The 21,103-nt window shown below is 35.3% G+C and overlaps 1 protein-coding gene across 1 annotated transcript; it reads left to right on the top strand.

Annotated features, from left to right (window-relative positions):
- Positions 1-1,988: 1,988 nt before the first annotated feature.
- On the top strand, positions 1,989-14,861 carry LOC133335240 (apolipoprotein D-like; the record flags this gene model as incomplete). The annotated part of the gene is made up of 4 exons (XM_061543534.1): positions 1,989-2,119; positions 2,184-2,266; positions 8,353-8,451; positions 14,701-14,861. Coding segments are annotated over 4 exons (441 nt in total), but the record flags the coding sequence as incomplete, so codon positions are not given.
- Positions 14,862-21,103: the final 6,242 nt, after the last annotated feature.

The following is a 21,103-nucleotide window of genomic DNA, read 5'->3' as shown; positions in this document are numbered from 1 at the left end:
AACAGTAATTTGATTTTCAAATATAAGTTTTCTATTTATATCTGTATCCTTTCATTTAAATCCAAATTGTACTAAACTTAGTACCATTTAGTACACATAATCATGCATTTTCAAAACTACCTCCATATCTCAATCCTACATTCCACCCTTAATTTTGATTCCAAATTTTAGGATTCCCGCTCACACATATTTAGTACCATTTAGTGCTTCTCGTATTCAAAAGTACGAATTTCCAATACTACCTTAATCCTGTGATCTGCATTCCAAATTTACATTTTCCATCTCTATCCATTCACTCTGATCAAAACTGTACCAAATTTAGTACACGAAATTTAAAACACATCATTCTGCACTTAATTGAGTACGATATGCCAAATTTCGTGGAAATCGAAAGATACATAGGGACTTTGGTACACCATTTACATAAAATCGGACGAAAGTATATATGGGGGCTATATATAAATCAGGAACGATTTTCAGGAAACTTAATACACATCATTCTAGACCTAATTTAGTGCGCTGTGCCAAATTTCGTGCAAATCGAAGGATATATAGGGACTTTGGTACACCATTTACATTAAATCGGACGAAAATATATATGGGAGCTATATCTAAATCTGAACCGATTTTCACGAAACTTAACACACATCATTTTGCACTTAATTCAGTACGATATGCCAAATTTCGTGCAAATCGAAAGATATATAGGGACTTTGGTGCACGATTTACATAAAATCGGACGAAACTATATTTTGGAGCTATATCTAAAACTGAACAGATTTTCACGAAACTTTGCACACATCACACTAGACTTAATTCCGTACGCAAATTGAGTGCAAATCGAAAGATATATAGGTACTTTGGTGCGCCATTTACCTTAAATCGGACGAAATTATATATGGGAGCTATGGGAGCGATTTTCCCCAATTTCAATAGGGTTCGTCCTTGGGCCAAACAAATGAGCTGTGCCAAATTTCATCCAATTCGAATCATAAATGCGACCTGTACTTTTTTTACAATTTAACATGGACAGACAGACGGACGGACGGTCATGCATAAATCGAGTTAAAAAGTGATTCTAAGCATATTCTCAAAAGAAACCTTGTGTCTATCTCGTTTCCTTTTGCCTGTTACAAACATATGCACAAAGACATAATGGTGAAGGGTATAAAAACGGCATTTTTCAACCGTTAATTCGGTTTAAAAATGTGACAATATCCCATTTGCAATACCAAACATCTTAGGAGCAGCAGCAATGGGTGTGTAAAATTTCAAAGCTATATTGCGATCACTACCGTTATTTCAACAGACAGACGGACTTGCAAGATATTTTATTATACAGAACAGTACATTGTTGTGCACCTATAGTATAGAGTCATTTGTTGTACTGCAAACGCGTGCAACATTAATATAGGCAAAATAAAGCTGTTTGTAATCGATACGATTTAAAGAAATTTAATTGATTTGCGATTATAAAACATTTAATTTTACATTACGGTTCAACAGCTACTAGAATGAAATTGTGCCAAGTCACAAACTAAGTACGCAATTTATCTATTGAGAATTGTATTTTTTTTAAACAATCGAATGTTCTTGTTTGCTATAAAATCTAAGTAAATGTTTACAGAAATTGTCAGTCGTTTTCAATTCGCGTAAGACAAAACACCGTGAAACAACAATTAGACGTAGATCGCCGCGTAACGTTCAGCGATAAAATGAAAAGGTGTTGTTAACAAATTCTCACATGAGATTTAAAACAAAATGCAATAACAACAAATTGTGTTAAATTTTTATTGTGTCTAATTTCCAGCTTAAAACAAATTACCATTTTAATTTGCCTAATTCAACTGGGCTGCGGGCAAGTTTTAAATACGGGCAGTTGCAATAGAAATATACCGGCTGTTAAAAATTTCAATGCAAATCGGGTAAAATTGCAAATAAAAATAATTTGGCAATTTAGAAATTTAATAAAATTTATCTCTTTGTAGTATTTGGGACGTTGGTATGAACAACAAAAGTATCCGTTTATTTTTGAATTGGGCGGTAAATGCATATATGCGGAATATAGTCAGATGAAAGATGGTGATCTTAGTGTGTATAATTATAACATTAATGAATTGTAAGTGACCAATGTAATTATGTTGTGAAATATTTCAAAGATATAATATTGGAATTTATTGCAGAACTGGTCGCCCAAATGATATTTTGGGAAATGCTAAGCTTGCTGCTCCGGGCAAATTAAAAGTACGATTTAACAATATGCCATGTAAGTATCGTTTGTAAAATTTTTCTTATTTTTCTTCGGAGTTACAATTTCACATTTTCATGACTATTTATACCCCTCACCACACTGTGGTACAGGGTATTATGTCTTTGAACATATGTTTGTAACAGGCAAAAGGAAACGAGATAGACACATTTTGAGAATATGCATAGAATCACTTTCTAAGTCGATTTATGCATGTCCGTCCGTCTGTCCATGTTAAATTGTAAACAAAGTACAGGTCGCATTTATGATTCGAATTGGATGAAATTTGGCATAGGTCACTTATTCGGCCCAAGAACGAACCCTATTGAAATTGGGAAAAATCGGTTCAGATTTAGATATAGCTCCCATATATATATTAAACCGATTTAATGTAAACGGTCCCTATATATCTTTCGATTTGCACGAAATTTGGTACAGCCTAATCATTTAGGTCTAGAATGATGTCTGCCAAGTTTCGTGAAAAGCGGTCCAGATTTAGATATAGCTCCCATATATAGTTTCGTCGGATTTCATGTAAATGGTGCACCATAGTCCCTATATATCTTTCGATTTGCACGAAATTTTACATAACGTACTGAATTGAGCCTGGAGTGGTGTCTGCCAGGTTTCGAGAAAATCGGTCCAGATTTCTATATAGCTCCCACATACAGTTTCGTCCAATTTCATGTAAATTGTGCACCAATGTCGCTATATATCTTTCGATTTGCACGAAAATTTATCATGTTAGTCAGATTGACATCAAATTTTGCAAAACGTACAAAATTGAGCAAAGAATTACGTAGTTGCGTTTTCTAGAAGAACAGACATAGCCTAAGGATGACCTATTTATATTTGTTTGAAGTTGATTTACATACTTTATGGATAGATCTATGTAGATTCACATTTAGATAAATATCACATATTTTATTTCATCCAATTTATTTTTAATAGTACTGTTTAATATACCCATAGTGGTGAAGGGTATCCGCCGTTGGGAGTCGGCCCCGTCCGACTTTACTACTTTCCTTACTGTTTTTTTAACGAAATATATTCCGTTCACTTTAGAGTGGAGTGTATAATTAATTGTGTCATTTGATCAGAATAAAATTCTATGTCGATCTAGCCATGTTCACCCGTCTGCCTGTTTAAAACACGATAGAGCTTGCAACTTACATGACAGAACTTTGAAATTTCCATGATAACGCAGATTTATTTGGGCTCGCTTTTAAACAGAACTGTCTCTAATTATACCCTACACAACTATGTTGTCAGGGTATTATAGCTTTGTGCAACCCCAAAAGTTTGTAACGCCGCGAAATATTGGTCCTAGACCCACCTTTAAGTATACCGATCGTCATATCTCGGCTAGCTGAGTCGATCTAGACATGTGTGTCCGTCCGTCCGTCCGTCTGTCCATTATAATTTGTAAACACGATACAGGCCACAGTTATGGACCAATCTTCACGAAATTTTGCATGTAGGATGGGTTCTGGCCAATGTTTGTTTGTGGAAAAGATTGGTTAATATTTAGGGGATGAAATGGACCAACAACTTTATAAACCGATGAAATGGACCAACAACTTTATAAACAACACAATTATAAACCGAACATCACAACACAACCCACTGTCAAGGGAATCAGGACAAGTAATTAGAAGGACTGTACTGAATATTAGTAGTATTCGGAAAATATGTCAGTGTAAGGAAGAGGTGCTGTTGAGCTCTAATCGGGCAAGAGGGTGCAACTATCACGAAATTTTGCCAGGCTCGGAATAAAAAACCGCTGAAAGTTAGATTTCCGTGATAGTTGTGTAGGGTATCGTATGGTCCGCCCCGTCCGACTATACTGCTCGACTCACTGGTTTTATATTATGGATTTTCTTCGAACTTATCAATATGTATTTTCAGGATTTCATTAACTTGATGAAAAATTGCAATCCAATATTTTCAGAAAATATAACTAGTGCGAATATTCAGTGCTGAGTGCTACGTATTTAATCGAGTGCAAAGTAAACAACTGAAATGCAAAAGTGTTATCACTGAAAAGAATCTCAAGCAAATATATAAATAATATCTAAAAGTACAAAATTCTAATCTAACTGGTTATAATTAAAATCTGGATTATTTTTAGACCGTAAATCGTGCTAGAAATTCTAAAAAAAATCAATGCAAATAATATGTTTGTCTTGTTGTATCTGTATTTATAAGTAACATCATTTAAAACCTCAGACTGCATATAAATATCAGGTTGTACCACAAATATATCAGGTGATGCTATTTAATTGGTCTATGTAAAAAATCTCGTTTACAAACACCAACTCATTTTTTGGCATTTAAAATCATGTATAAAACCATTGTTTCCAATAGCTCTAATAAAAAAAATTCAAATTATGCCAAATGTTAGTGCGGAGATGTGGTGGTACCGTTATGAGAACCCAAGTACCAATCTTGGGCAGTATTAATAATGTTTGGTACGGAGATATGCTATACAATCAAAAATACAAAATTCCAATTTGCAAACAAATTCGGTTGAAAAACGTGTCCAAAATCGCCAAAATACATAACATTGGGGGTACCGTTATATGGGGGCTACACCAAAACGTATACCGATTTACAATACTAGCAATGTCTGTGCAAAATCTGATAGACCTAATAAATGAGCTGTGCCGATTTTCAGCTCATTCGGATAATAAATTAGAAATTCACTTTGTTTACAAAAATACATGGACAAATGTAGGGAAATAATGATATTGGAAAAAAACGTGATTTAATCTTTAAGGGTAACTACCGTTTTTTCATGATTCCTTCCTTCCATGTTATTACATTATGGGGTAGTAGGTTTATCATGCTCTAAAAATATGTTCCAAATTACAGACACTCAGGAGGGAAAACGGGGCTAGAAACTTCAACATGACGAAAATTAAACTGAACATTTGATTAAGCTATGTAAAACATTGACATACATTGAACATTCTCTGTATATATGTAAGCCAGACTTCAACGCCCTTTGTACCAAATTACTATCACATTCGTGAAAATCGGTTCAGATTCAGATATAGCTCCCATATATATTTTTAAGATAAATGGTGTAGCAAAGTCCCTATATATCTTTCGATTTGCACGAAATTTGGCATATCGTAATGAATTAGATATTCAATGATGTGTGCTAAGTTTCGTGAAAATCGGTTCATATTCAGATATAGCTCTAATATATATTTTCGTCCGATTTAAGGCAAAAGGTAAACCAAAGTCCCTATATATCTTTCGATTTGCACAAAATTTGGCATAACGTAATTAATATAGCCTAGAGTGATGTCTGCCAAGTTTCGTGAAATCGGTCCAGATTTAGATATATCTCCCATATATAGTTTCGTCCGATTTAATGTAAATGGTGCACCAAAGTTCCTATATATCTTCCGATTTGCACGAAATTTGGCACAGCGTAATGAATTAGGTCTACAATGATGTGTGCTAAGTTTTGTGAAAATCGGTTCAGATTCAGATATAGCTTCCATATATATTTTCGTCCGATTTAAGGCAAATGGTGCACCAAAGTCCCTATATATCTTTCGATTTGCACGAAATTTGGCATAACGTACTTAATATAGCCTAGAGTGATGTCTCCCAAGTTTCGTGAGGATCGGTCCAGATTTAGATATAGCTCCCATATATATTTCCGTTCGATTTTATGTAAATAGTTCACCAAAGTACCTTTATATCCTTCGATGTGCACAAAATTTAACTTATCGTACTAAATTGAGTCTAGAATGATGAGTGGTGAGTTTTGGGAAAATCGGTCGAGATTTCGATATAGCTCCCATATATATTTTCGTCCGATTTTTGATGAATAGTGCACCAAAGTCTCTTTGTATCGTTCGATTTGCACGAAATTTCGCATATCGTGCTGACTTAAGTCTTGAACGATGCGTGTTAAATTTCGTGAAAATCTGTTGAGATGTAGATATAGCTCTCATATATTTTCGTCCGATTTTAGGTAAATAGTGCACCAAGGTCCCTTTATATATCCTTCGATTTGCACAAAATTTGGCATAGCGTACTGAATTAAGTCTAGTAAGATATGTGTTAATTTTCGTGAAAATCAGTTCAGATTTAGATTTAGCTCCCACATATAGATTATATTTTTAACAACGCGGCGTACCGAATACCGTGTATCAATTTTGCTATAAATCGTTTTCCATGAATTTTGCCCATGTTACGCAGACGGCTCTAAATCTGTTCGAATGAAATTAAAGTTAGGATCGGTTGGAGAAAGAAGAAACATAAACATGCATTTGTTAGGATACATATGGACAATATACCCAAAGTTGTGAAGGGTTTCATATAGTCGGCCCAGTCCGACTTTACTACTTTCCTTACTGTTTTTTATAACCTCCACCATAGTATGGAGGGTATATTAATTTTGTTTTTCCGTTTGTAACTTATCGAAATAATCATTTCCGACCCTATAAAGTATATATATTCTTGATCAGCGTAAGATTCTAAGACGATCTAAGCATGTCCGTCTGTCCGTCCGTCTGTTGTAATCACTCTAGCGTCTAAACGAGTTGAGATAGATCGCCAAAATTTTGCACAGAGTCGTCTTTTGTCTGCAGGCAGGTCAAGTTCGAAGATGGGATATATCGGTCCACGTTTAGCCATAGCTCCCATATAAGTGTACCCCCAAATTTTCGGTATTTTGGGGTTCTAGAGCGCGTTTTTCAACCGAATTCGCTGAAATTTGCTACATTGTGTTCGTATTGGGTACTAAATGTCTCCACAAAAAATTATAAATATAGGCCCATATTTTGGGATAGCCCCCATATAAGGGTACCCCCAATTTTGCGGTATTTTAGGGTTCTTGAGCGCGGTTTTCAACCGAATTCGCTGAAATTTTGTACATCGGGTTCTTATCGGGTACCAAATGTCCCCACTAAGAATTATAAATATAGGTCCACTTTTTCCGGTAGCCCCCATATAAGGGTACCTCCCACTTTACAGTTTTTGGGGGGTTTTGACCGGATGTTTTCACCGAATTGGCTGTAATTTAGTAATTTGAGTTCTTATTGGGTAGCAAATCTCTCCACAAAAAATTATAAATATAGGTCATTTTTTTCGGGTAGCCCCTATATAAGGGTACCCGCAATTTTCGATATTTTGAGGTTCTTGAGAGCGTTTTTCAACCGAATTCGCTGAAATTTGGTATTTTGTAGTCGTATATGGTAACAAATCTCCCCTTAAAAAATATTAATATTCACCCCTTTTTAGGTGTAGACCCCATATAACCCCCTTTTTTATATTAAAATAGTTATCTGATTTGTTCCGTGTGTTGCGGTTGGGTAACATTAATTAGGCATAGCCCTCATATAATGATATCCCCAAATATTCACCATTTCATACACTATGTAATCAATATTGGTCCCCCTTTAGGCATACCCTTTGTAATCTAAATTACAGTAATTTGAGGATTTTATACTCTACCATGCGTTATCAGTATCAGTCCACTTTTTGGATCTTACAGATTTTAGTAAAATTCTCCATTAAAAATTGCTGAAGTTTGTATTTGGTGTACATAATGGTTTACATAAATCGGTTTGTAGAATTATCGGTATATGCCCACTTTTTGGTATGTTCCCTATATTTTCATTGCATGTATCTGTCAGTATAACTATGGTGGAGGATATCCAAAGTTCGGCCCGGCCGAACTTAACGCTTTTCCACTTGTTTTTTCTGAGAAAAGACCACAAACTTTAATTTATTTTATTTTTAGTTGATTCTTCTAATCTAATATTATGATTATTATTAACAGTAGCAGCTTGCTTCATTCATAAAATCTTTAATTCGAACATAATGTTGTCGAACTTGTTTTTTGTTCGCAAGCATTATATTTTTAATGTGTCTTATTGTTAATTTATTCAGAAAGATGATAAAAAATATGTCTCAGTTGACCTTAAGATTTAAGCATTAGTTTTAATGTATAAATAAGTCAAAAAGTATCACATGTGTTCGCAATAAATCGCATGAAATTCGAGAAAAAAACAAAACTATTAAAGCATATTTAATTCGTAAGCTAAGTTAAAACTAAACATTGTTTCTTTCTTTTCTAGCATTTATTGGTGCCGCTGATTACTGGGTATTGGATACCGACTATGACAACTATGCTGTGGTTTATTCATGTACCGATATTTTGGGTTTCGTTAATGCACGTGAGTATGAATGAAAATGTTGAAACAATCAAAATGTATGTTGATATATGAATGAATGACTTACGATATGAATGAAAATGAAATAACTGCTGAAAAGATCTTTGACCGTTGGAGTCCAAGCGATGAGCAATACCGGTTTGCATTTTCATATTTGTTTGTAATAAAACACTACGTAGTTGTATATTATTTGTTATTGTTGTTAGTTTAATTGCAAAATGATCGGATGTGTGGTTAGACATGCACTTTGATCACACCAACTGATTGTTGAAACAAATTATATAAAATAAATAAACTGAGGAAGGCGAATAGGCAGTACCCTACAAATATGAATAACATTTTATTTGATTTAGTGTTCGCTGTGGTGGTTTTGTGTAATTGTTGCCAATTTAAATATTAAATATATAGTCTAACATTTTTTACAAGATAAAAACAAAAACGCTTCTTAATTTGAATGACTGGAATGTAGGGTAATTAATAACTGGTTTTAAATGAACGCGTATCTTGCTTGTCGTTTAGTATTAATTGTCATTGTTTAATTTTGTGATGTAACGGTGAGCCTCAAATTAGCAGCAATAAAATTGTTTTACAGTACATTGTTGCGTTTTCTAAATAGAGTATGAATTTAATTTCAATAGAAAAACGTTACATTTGAAAGTGAAGTGTATATAAACACATTTTTTTGTATTTGGTGATGACACACGCTATTCGGTATGCTGCACTGTTAAACATTTAATCTCAATCAGACACCCATTGATTATTTGCTGTAAAATTAACATGAATAAGTCGAAATTATATATGGAAGAAATTGTATATCAAGGAAACTTGCCAGAGATTAATTTATATTAACTTCAGTACGTTGTGTCAATCGGCATAGCTATAAATCTTTAGTGTGCCATTAACTTAAAATCGGACGAAAATATACAAAGGAGGTTTATATAAATCTGAATCATCATTCTAGACTCAATTCAGTACGCTATACCAAAATCGAAAGATATATGGGGACTTTGGTGCACCATTTACATAAAATCGGACGAAAATATATGTGGGAGATATATCCTAATCTAAACCGATTTCACGAAACTTTGCACACATTATTCTAAACTTAGTTTAGTACGCTATGCTAAAATTCGTGCAAATCTAATGATTTTTAAGGACACTTCTGCACCTTACTTTACTTACTTAGCTGGCTTGTTACAGAACGGTTGTTCCATAAGCCGAGCTTAAAAAAGATTTCCAAGCGCGTCGGTCTTGTGCGCAAGTCCACCAATTTGGAAGACCACGTTCGAAGATGTTGTTTTCTACTTGGTCTTTCCATCTGATTCGTGGCCTTCCCCTTCTGCGGGAACCATCAGTAGGCTCATTTTTATATGCCTTTTGAGCTGGGGCATCTTCATTCATCCGCACAACATGGCCTAGCCACCGTAGTCGCTGCAGCTCAATACGACTGACTATGTCGATGTCCGCGTATAAATTGTAAAGCCCGTGGTTCATTCGACGCCGATATTCACCGTCGACGCAGATCGGCCCGTAGATCTTTCGGAGAATTTTTCTCTCAAACACCCTAAGAGCTGCCTCATCTGCTTGCGCAAGTACCCATGCTTCTGAACCATATAATAGCACGGGTAGTATCAGCGTCTTGTAAAATGTGAGTTTGGTCTGGCGGGAGGTGGCCTTGTTTCTAAACTGCTTACTTAGACCATAGTAGCATCTGTTGGCCATCACAATCCTTCTCCGAATTTCAAAACTGATGTCATTCTTTTTATTTATGGCGGTACCAAGGTATATAAAGTCTTTAACTACCTCGAAGCTGTAGTTCTCAAGTTCCACAGTTGGTCCGAGTCTACTGGACGTCTTACGCGTTGATACCATCAGCTTGGTCTTCTCGCCGTTAACTGCCAGACCCACTTTGGCAGACTTCTTTTCAATTTGTTCAAAGGTGGCTGTTACCGCTCGCAATGTTCGACCCATTATATCGATGTCATCGGCGTAGGCGAGTAACTGGTGTTGTTTGGTGTACATAGTGCCATTTCTGTTCACCTTTGCGTCTCGTATGACCTTTTCCAGTAGGATGTTAAAAAGGTCACACGACAATCTGTCACCTTGTTTGAATCCTCGTTCGGTATTGAAGGGCTCCGATAGGTCCTTTCCTACTTTCACGGCTGACCTTGTGCCACATAAAGTTATCCTGCATAGCCGTATTAATTTTACTGGAATGCCGAACGCAGACATGGCTTTACGGATAGGGCTGTCGAATGCGGCTGTATAGTCGACAAATAGGTGGTATGTGTCGATGTGTTTTTCGTGGGTCTTTTCCAGGATTTGGCGCAGAGTGAAAATCTGGTCAATGGTGGATTTGCCAGGTCTGAAGCGGCATTAGTATGGTCCGATGATGTCATTGACCATTGGCTTCAATCGTTCACACAGCACACTGGATAGCACTTTATATGCGATGGGAAGGAGACTTATTCCTCTATAGTTGACACATATCGTTTTGTCTCCTTTTTTGTGCACGGGACACAGGATGCTGAGGTTCCAATCATTGGGCATGCATTCATCTAGCCAAATTGTGTTAACCAGCTGGTGCATGCTCCTGACCAGCATCTGGCCACCAGTCTTGAATAGTTTGGCTGGTAACCCATCGGCTCCTGCTGCTTTGTTGTCCTTGAGCCGATTAATTGATTTTATGACCTCATCTTGGCTAGGTGGTATACACTCTATACCATCATCTCTCATTGGTTCTGAAGTATCTTCTTCATCGCCACTATTTGATACTAGTAGCTTTTCGAAATAGTGTCAATCGGGATAGCTATAAATCTTTAGAGTGCCATTAACTTAAAATCGGACGAAAATATACAGAGGAGGTTTATGTAAATCTGAGTCATCATTCTAGACTCAATTCAGTACGCTATACCAAAATCGAAAGATATATGGGGACTTTGGTGCACCATTTACATAAAATCGGACGAAAATATATGTGGGAGATATATCCTAATCTAAACCGATTTCACGAAACTTTGCACACATTATTCTACACTTAGTTTAGTACGCTATGCTAAAATTAGTGCAAATCTAATGATTTTTAAGGACATTGGTGTACCATTTAACTAAAATCTGGCGATACTATATATGAGAGCTATATCTAAATCTGAATCGATTTTCACAAATCTTAGCACACAGCATTCTAGATATAATTCAGTATGCTATGCCAAAATTTGTGCAAATCAAACGATTTGTAGGGACTTTGGTGCACCATTTAACTAAAATCTGGCGATAATATATATGGCGCTATATCTAAATCTGAACCGATTTCGTCGTTGGGCCAAATAAGTAACTTGTGCCAAATTTCATCCAAATCGGATTTTAAATACGACCTGTAGTTTGTTTAAAATGTAACATCCACAGACGGATGGATGGACGGACCGACATGCATAAATCGACTCAGAAAGTCATTCTATGTATATTATCAAAAGGAATGATGGGTCTATCTCGATTCGTCGATTAGAACGTGAATTTAGGAGAAGAATATCAAAAACTCCAATATTTAATTTGTCATATCAAAGTCCAAAGTATTTTTTAACAATTGAGCGTTGTAATATAGTCGGACGGAGCCGACCATATGATATCCTACATAACTAAAACCCAGCTCCGATTCATTACGGCAAAAGTTCCATGTTCTACGCTTGTCAGCTTTCCCGGAATGTATGCTAATTCTTCCAACGCGTTTTGAACAGAGACCCAACGTCTTCGGCACTTTTAACGTTTAATTCCAAATTGGAAGGAAACGGTCATCTGTAATTATTTATAAAAATTAAAGAATGAAATCTACCGGTCCTCGTCACGTTTAATTAAAAGTAGAGACTAAACGACTCTCTGTAATTATTGATAAAATTCAAAGAAAGATACATATCGACACTCTTGATGTTTAATTATAACTAGAGAGCAATCGGCCGTCCGCAATTATTTGTTCAAATAAAGATGTCGATAGGTCTCTTATAATGATTAATTCTATATTTGAGATAAAACTGGTATATTTGGGGTAAAACGGGTTTATTCTCATAATTAATCCAATTAGGAGACTTGTCAGCACTGCTAATGACCAATATTTTATTTCAGACCCAACGGCCCTCTGTTAATTCTCGCATTAAATTCAATAAGGAGACCTGTCGGCACTCCTAATGCTTTATACAATATTTGAGACCCAACGGCCCACAGTTAATTCGCACAATAAATCAAATAAGGAATTTAATATAAAATAAAGAAATTACATGCTCTCTCTCACGATCTCACTGGAACACAATTGAGGATACTGTTCCCACACTTCACTCAGTGCACCAAAGTCCCTATATATCTCTCGATTTGCACGAACTTTGGCACAGCGTAATGAATTAGGTTTAGAATGATGTGTGTTAAGTTTCCTGAAAATCGGTTCAGGTTTAGATATAGCTCCCATATATATTTTCATACGATTTTATCTAAATGCTGCATCAAAGTCCCTATATATCATTCGATTTGCACGAAATTTGGCAAAGGGCACTGAACTGGGTATAGACTGATGTGTGTAATGTTTCCTGAAAATCGGTTCAGATTTAGATATAGCTCCCATATATATTTTCGTCCGATTTAATATAAATGGTGTATCAAAGTCCCTATATATCTTCTGATTTGCACCAGTTCAGATTTAGATATAGCTCTCATATATTTTTTCGTCCGATTTAATGTAAATGGTGTACCAAAGTCCATATATATAATTTGATTTGCACGAAATTTGGCATAGCGTAATGAATTAGGTCTAGAATGATGTGTGTAAAGTTTCCTGAAAATCGGTTCAGGTTTTGACATAGCTCCTATATATATTTTCCTCCGATTTAATGCAAATGGTGTCCCTTTGTATCTTTCGATTTGCACCAAATTTGGCATAGCGTACTGAATTGGGTAGTAAAAATCGGTTCAGAGTTAGATATAGCTCCCATATATATTTTCCTCCGATTTAATGTAAATGGTGTACCAAAGTCCCTTAGTATCTTTCGGTTGGCACGAAATTTGACACAGGGTAGTGGATTAGGCCTAGAATGATGTGTGTTAAGTTTTCTGAAATCGGTTCAGATTTAAATGTTGTTTATATAACTGACCAAATGAAAAATTTAGTATCGGTTGCAGAATGACATGTTTATGGATTCAATTTCATTTTACTGATGTTTTAAAAATGCGATGTCTGCTACGATTCATTTGTCGGCACCGTCCGACTTTACTACTTTCTTATTGGTTTTTTCTTCATTTACTCGACCGACGAGAGCTGGAGACTGACCGACCCCATCAGCACCTTGCTGCGGTGAATTGGCATCCTCTGCTAGGGGAGTCGTCTCGTTTTCTCTCTCCAGGTCACGCATCGTCCTCTCGGGGCTGCTACTCTGCCGCTGCTAACACTCTAAGGGTCACATTTTTACCATTCTTATCTGTCCTCATCACTAGGATGTTTTGTCGCCCACTTTAGCTTCAAATTATATAGATATTTGATCTAAATTAAAACAAGCCATACAAATACTATTCTGAAATTTATAAAAAACGGAATGTCAGTCATTTGTAAGAAATCGAGCAAAATATGTTTTGTGCTATACATAAATGGACGCATTTGAGCAACCGTATTCTGCAGCACAGTGTGCTATCCAAAATGTATCTCAACAAAAAGTTAAATAAAATTTTTAAAATTTGGATCATTTTTGGAACGTAGGTCCTAGAAGGGGTACTTACTAAAAGGTCCCACATTTTAATATTATACAGGCTTGGTTAAAATATTAGAATGTGCAAAGTTTGGTTCAAATTGGATAGTTCGTTCGCATGATATTTCTGGTGGAAGGAGTTAACCGATATTCTCCATTTTCGAACTTGATTTAAGTTTGGATGAAATATTACGATGTGCAAAGTTTGTACTAGGTTATTACCTTCAACAGTTATCGTGAGCTCCAGCTAGGTTAATTGACAGACGAACGGACCTCTAAATTATCTAAAAGTGTCTTGGTCAAAATTTAACGATTACCTTTTTAGTTACACTAAAACCGCTTGCCAACATTCAATACTGTATAATTTAATATAACATTAGCTTCGCCGATTAGATTCGAATATAACCACCTTAAATTTGTACACAATTAAACCATAAAATGTCACAATATTATAATTCAATCTATTAACAATATCATAACTCTTTATCAACACAATTAAATCTTTAATTTGTCTGCCATTTACAAATTTCAGAGGTTGTTTGGATCTTAACGCGTCAACGTAATCCCAATCCGCAATACATTGAACGAGCTCGCAGCGTTATCAAACAGAATGGTTTGTCATTGAAACCCCTACAGAGGACCAATCAACAGGGATGCTGAACCAAGTAATCCGACTAACAAGGAATCACGCAAGGACTAACAACAATCACGAGGAGAGCAACAACAACAAAAATGGTTAACGATGACAAAGTTTAAAATTGAATAACATTGTAACTTGTGTAATATCCTGATAAACAATAAAAACCAATGAAATTACAATTACTCTCACTTAATTACATTACCACGAAAAAACCGACAATTGCAATTACATTGCGAAAACATCCGCCAAGGGCTAACGCCGCTTTTACACACTGGATTGTGGCATTGTCTTGAAATTTTTTCTTTTTTTAAGCAGGGCGAAACAAAAAGCGAAACGCCTGTAGGCGGGCAAATAATAGTGGCCAGAAACTGAAATGAAAGTTGTTCGCCGAATGAATTTAAATACATTCTAAAGAAGAAACCGCCTTTGGTGTTTCCATTTTTTCTTTGTCGTTTTTTTCGCCGTACTAAAATTGCAAATGAATTTTCATGAAAGTAATTTTGTAGTCAGACCAGACTTTGGTTGGATTTTCTTTGGTTTTTCGTTTGATGAGAATGTTTATACTTTAATGATATCTAAAAATATACACAGAGGCATAGTGACAACGATGATAGCGATTATTACATAAATGAAAGGACAATTTTGAAAATGTCCTATGAAAAGCGACATAAAGTTTATAACAATGAAAGTTGTTTTCAAACAAGGGTTCTCAATGTCACACTATTTCTTATGAGACCAACTGAGGAGTCTTCCACTTCCATTACATTACATATGTATTAATATACAGGATATGCGCAATCACCTCTCAATTTTTATACCGCCGAAAAACGAGTGGGATTCGTCAAATATCAAACAAGTAAAAAATAGTTAAGTCCGTTCAGGCCTAATTTTGTATGTACTTCGCCATTCAACATACAGGACGAATATTGGGGGTACGGTTATATAGGGGCTACGCCAAAACGTGGACCGATATATCCCATTTTCAATACCAAACATTCAAGGAGTACTAGCAATGTCTGTGCAAAGTTGAGAGCTCTATCTTAAGTATTGCGATCACTATCGTGATATCAACAGACGGACAGACAGACAAAAAAACACGCATAAATCGACGTAGAACTTATTTCAAGGCATTGTAAATGGAATTAAAAATTTATTACTTATTGTACACCCTTATGGTGGACGGTATACAAATTTTAAAATAGGACGGACCGATTATAGGATACCCTTCACCACTTCGCATTTCCGAAGGACTATTGCGGTGCAACAAATTATTAAAGACTTTTTTACTTGTTCTAGTCCTGTTCGGTACTCTATTTAAAATTGTGTTTCACTCCGACAAACTTTGGGTGTTAGGTAAGAAATTTCCACGAAACTATATGTGGGAGCTTTATATAGTCTTGAAACGATTTGAATAAAACTTAATACATTCAAGGCTCAATTTGGTATAAAGCAAAAGTTGGTACATTGACAATTCGGTATGCTGCAGCCCAGCTCAATAGGACACCCGTTGATTATTTGGTTAAAAATATATATTGGAGCTATATCAAAATCTGCACCAAACTTTACGACTAAACTTTCTAGGCTATGTTGACCATTTTGTGAACGAGGTACAACCAGTAAGGAAAGTAGTAAAGTCGGACTGGGCCGACTATATGATACCCTTCACCACTTTGGGTATATTCTACATATGTATCCTAACTTATGTAGAATATATCTGAATAGATATCAGGGAAACTTGCAGAGACTAATTTAGCAACATCATTCTAAACTTAATTCAGTACCCTAGACCAAAATTCGTGCAAATCGAAAGATATATAGGAACTTTAACAATGAAAGTTGTTTTCAAACAAGGGTTCTCAATGTCACACTATTTCTTATGAGACCAACTGAGGAGTCTTCCACTTCCATTACATTACATATGTATTAATATACAGGATATGCGCAATCACCTCTCAATTTTTATACCGCCGAAAAACGAGTGGGATTCGTCAAATATCAAACAAGTAAAAAATAGTTAAGTCCGTTCAGGCCTAATTTTGTATGTACTTCGCCATTCAACATACAGGACGAATATTGGGGGTACGGTTATATAGGGGCTACGCCAAAACGTGGACCGATATATCCCATTTTCAATACCAAACATTCAAGGAGTACTAGCAATGTCTGTGCAAAGTTGAGAGCTCTATCTTAAGTATTGCGATCACTATCGTGATATCAACAGACGGACAGACAGACAAAAAAACACGCATAAATCGACGTAGAACTTATTTCAAGGCATTGTAAATGGAATTAAAAATTTATTACTTATTGTACACCCTTATGGTGGACGGTATACAAATTTTAAAATAGGACGGACCGATTATAGGATACCCTTCACCACTTCGCATTTCCGAAGGACTATTGCGGTGCAACAAATTATTAAAGACTTTTTTACTTGTTCTAGTCCTGTTCGGTACTCTATTTAAAATTGTGTTTCACTCCGACAAACTTTGGGTGTTAGGTAAGAAATTTCCACGAAACTATATGTGGGAGCTTTATATAGTCTTGAAACGATTTGAATAAAACTTAATACATTCAAGGCTCAATTTGGTATAAAGCAAAAGTTGGTACATTGACAATTCGGTATGCTGCAGCCCAGCTCAATAGGACACCCGTTGATTATTTGGTTAAAAATATATATTGGAGCTATATCAAAATCTGCACCAAACTTTACGACTAAACTTTCTAGGCTATGTTGACCATTTTGTGAACGAGGTACAACCAGTAAGGAAAGTAGTAAAGTCGGACTGGGCCGACTATATGATACCCTTCACCACTTTGGGTATATTCTACATATGTATCCTAACTTATGTAGAATATATCTGAATAGATATCAGGGAAACTTGCAGAGACTAATTTAGCAACATCATTCTAAACTTAATTCAGTACCCTAGACCAAAATTCGTGCAAATCGAAAGATATATAGGAACTTTGCTGCACAATTACATAAAATCGGACGAAAATATATATGGGAGCCATATCTAAATCTGAACCGATTTTCACGAAACTTTGCACACATCATTCTAGTATCAATTCAGTACGCTATGTCAAATTTCGTGCAAATCGAAGGATATGTAGAGACTTTGGTGCAAAAATATATATGGGAGCTATATCTAAATCAGAACCGATTTTCAAGAAATTTTACACACATCGTTCTAGACTTGATTCAGTACGCTATGCCAAATTCCGAGCAAATCGAAACATATATAGGTACTTTGGTGCACCATTTACCTTAAATCGGACGAAAATATATATGGGAGCTATATCTAAATCTGAACTGATTTTCAGGAAACTTAACACACATCATTCTAGACCTAATTAATTACGCTGTGCCAAATTTCGTGCAAATCGAAAGATATGTAGTGACATTGGTACACCATTTACCTTAAATCGGACGAAAATATATATGGGAGCTATATCTAAATCTGAACCGATTTCCAGGAAACTTAACACACATCATTCTAGACACAATTCAATACGCTATGCCAAATTTCGTGCAAATCGAACGATATATAGGGACATTGGTACACCATTTACATTAAATCGGACGAAAATATATATGGGAGCTATATCTAAATCTGGACCGATTTTTTCCAGTTTCAATAGGGTTCGTCCATGGGCCAAATAAGTGACCTATGCCAAATTTCATCCAAATATGATCATAAATGCGACCTGTACTTTGTTCACAAAAATACATAGACAGACAGACGGAAGGACGGACGAACATGCATAAATCGACTTAAAAAGTGATTCTATGCATATTCTAAAAAGGAACCATGTGTCTATCTCGTTTCCAATTGCCTGCTACAAACATATGCACAAAGACATAATACCCTGTACTACAGTGTGGTGAAGGGTAAAAAAGGGGTGGACCGATATTCACTTCGTGAGTTACAGAGCGCACCAGCCGGCCAGATGGATGGACAGACGGACATTTGTAAATCGTCTCCAAATTGTATGAAATGGGGTTGGTCCAAAGAAACATGGGGGCTTAACACCTATATTTCAATGTGACACATTTTCACCGTATCAACGTGTATATATCCTCATTAGCCATAAGGCTGAGATTATAAAAATTAAATTTTTAAATTGAAATTTTCTGCGACAGTAGACTTGCCGGGTTATGTTTTCATCTTTCAAAAATAACCCAGTCCATTAGGTTGGAAACAGCGGCTAAACCGTAAAATCTACCGATATGTTTAATTTTTAGTACCTGCGTATGAGAAGTAGCTATATATCGACCCACGTTTTAATATAGCACCCTTATAACGTATCTCCTAACTATTCAGTAATTAAGTTGGCTGTAATGTGGTACCTTGAGTTTTGGGTAGTAAATGTCTTTACCGATATTTTACAAAAATGTTGTTCATAAGCTTTTAGCTGGGATAGACAAAAATATTTATCGTTTCTTCCAAATTTTCTGTTTAGTTAAATTTTGTTTTAAATGATATAATTAATAACATCTCATAAAATATTATGTGCGTCTCTGCAGCTTTAATAAATGCATTTTTTTGTTTTGGGTGGCTAGACAGAATCATCAAAGGTTGTTATTAATAAAGTCTAGATGTTTAATTAACATTTTTATTTTGAGGTTGTTTGCCACAAAACGCCTTTGCTAATCCTTTAATAAAATGTACATTCAGCACTTAAGTTTTCGAGGTCAAACACTTTTAATGTTATGTTATAAATAGAGAGAGAGAGAGATGACCTAAAAATTTTTCATCAAATTGCAAAAATAAGAATACTAATTAATTATCTAGGATTAAATACTGAGTATTACAAATAAATATATATATCCACATTTACGCCTATCAAAAATATATAAATTTTAAAAGAATTACATACTTCCATTTCATATTTATTAACACAACTATGACTGTAAACATTTACATTATTTTTTTTGGATAACTGAAAAAAAAACATTCAATAAATTTGAGTCCATTTTAGTTATTTAGTATCAAAATGTACCAAAAATGCATAAGTAGTATTTTATGTAGAGGATTATAATATATACACACACAGAGATATACACTGCCACACATACACGTTATGGCTTAGTGTATATAGCCCCCCAGTTGTTAGTCATAAATTTACAATAATGTAAAATGTTAACATGTACACGGATTCCACCATGTCTATACTCGACAAATACAGACATACACACACACATGCATAGACATAGTTGTGCATTCACTCATCCCAATTTATTGTTATGAGCAGCACGAACAGACCGAACATGTCTATAAATCCGTGTGTAATATTATAGCCAACAGGGTACAATAAATGCAGTAGTTTGCAACATAAAACTAACTTTGGAAAATCCAGGACATCATCTTCTGTATGGGTACTAGTCGTCATGATAGCCATACATCCGGTATTGGGCATGAGTAACAATACTGATGATGATAGCATTTGGTGGTATTGATGATGTCAAAGGGGATGTTTAGTCCATTCATCATATTTATTGATGTGTATAGCCAAAATCTGCTAAGAGGACTAATATTTTGTCTTAGATATGCAAATTATTTTGTGGTTATTAAATATAAACAGTTATATTTGTATAAACATTTTTTCTAACATTATAGCTATTTTTATACACTTCACAACTCTGTGGTACATTGTATAATGTCTTTGTGCATATGTTTATAACAGCCGAAGGGAATCGAGATAGACTCATGGTTACTTTTAAAAAATGCATATAATCACTTACTGAGTCGATTTATGCATGTCCATCCGTCCATATACTCTTGTGAACAGAGTCCATGTCACATATATGAACCGATTAGGATGAAATGTGGAACAGGTCACATATTTGGACCCTATTGAAATTTAAGAACATCGGTGAAAATCTAGTTATAGCTCCCATATGCTTTTTCATCCGATTTTATGTAAATGGTGCACCAAACTCCCAATGTTTGTCCGATTAGAACAAAGTTTTGCATGGCGCATTGTAATGAGTCTGAATGTTGTATGTTATGTTTTGTTTAAATCGGTTAATATTTAGATATAGCTCCGATATATATTTTCGTTCGACTTTGTGTGTATGGTGAACCGAAGAAGCAATGTTTATACCTTTCACCACATTGTGGTATAGGGTATTATGACTTTGTGCCTGTTACAAACGTATACAGACAAAATGAAACGAGATAGACACATGGTTCCTTTTGAGAATATGCATAGAATCATATTGTGCACCAAAGTCCCTATCTATCCTTCGATTTGCACGAAATTTGGCATAGCATTCTGAATTAATCCT

Source organism: Musca vetustissima, unplaced genomic scaffold, assembly GCF_032173495.1.
Source record: "Musca vetustissima isolate MV318-11 ecotype Yass unplaced genomic scaffold, APGP_CSIRO_Mvet_v1 utg4186, whole genome shotgun sequence".
Lineage (NCBI taxonomy): Eukaryota > Metazoa > Arthropoda > Insecta > Diptera > Muscidae > Musca > Musca vetustissima.
Note: the sequence above shows the minus strand (reverse complement) of the source record. Positions and strands in the feature narration are given on the sequence as shown.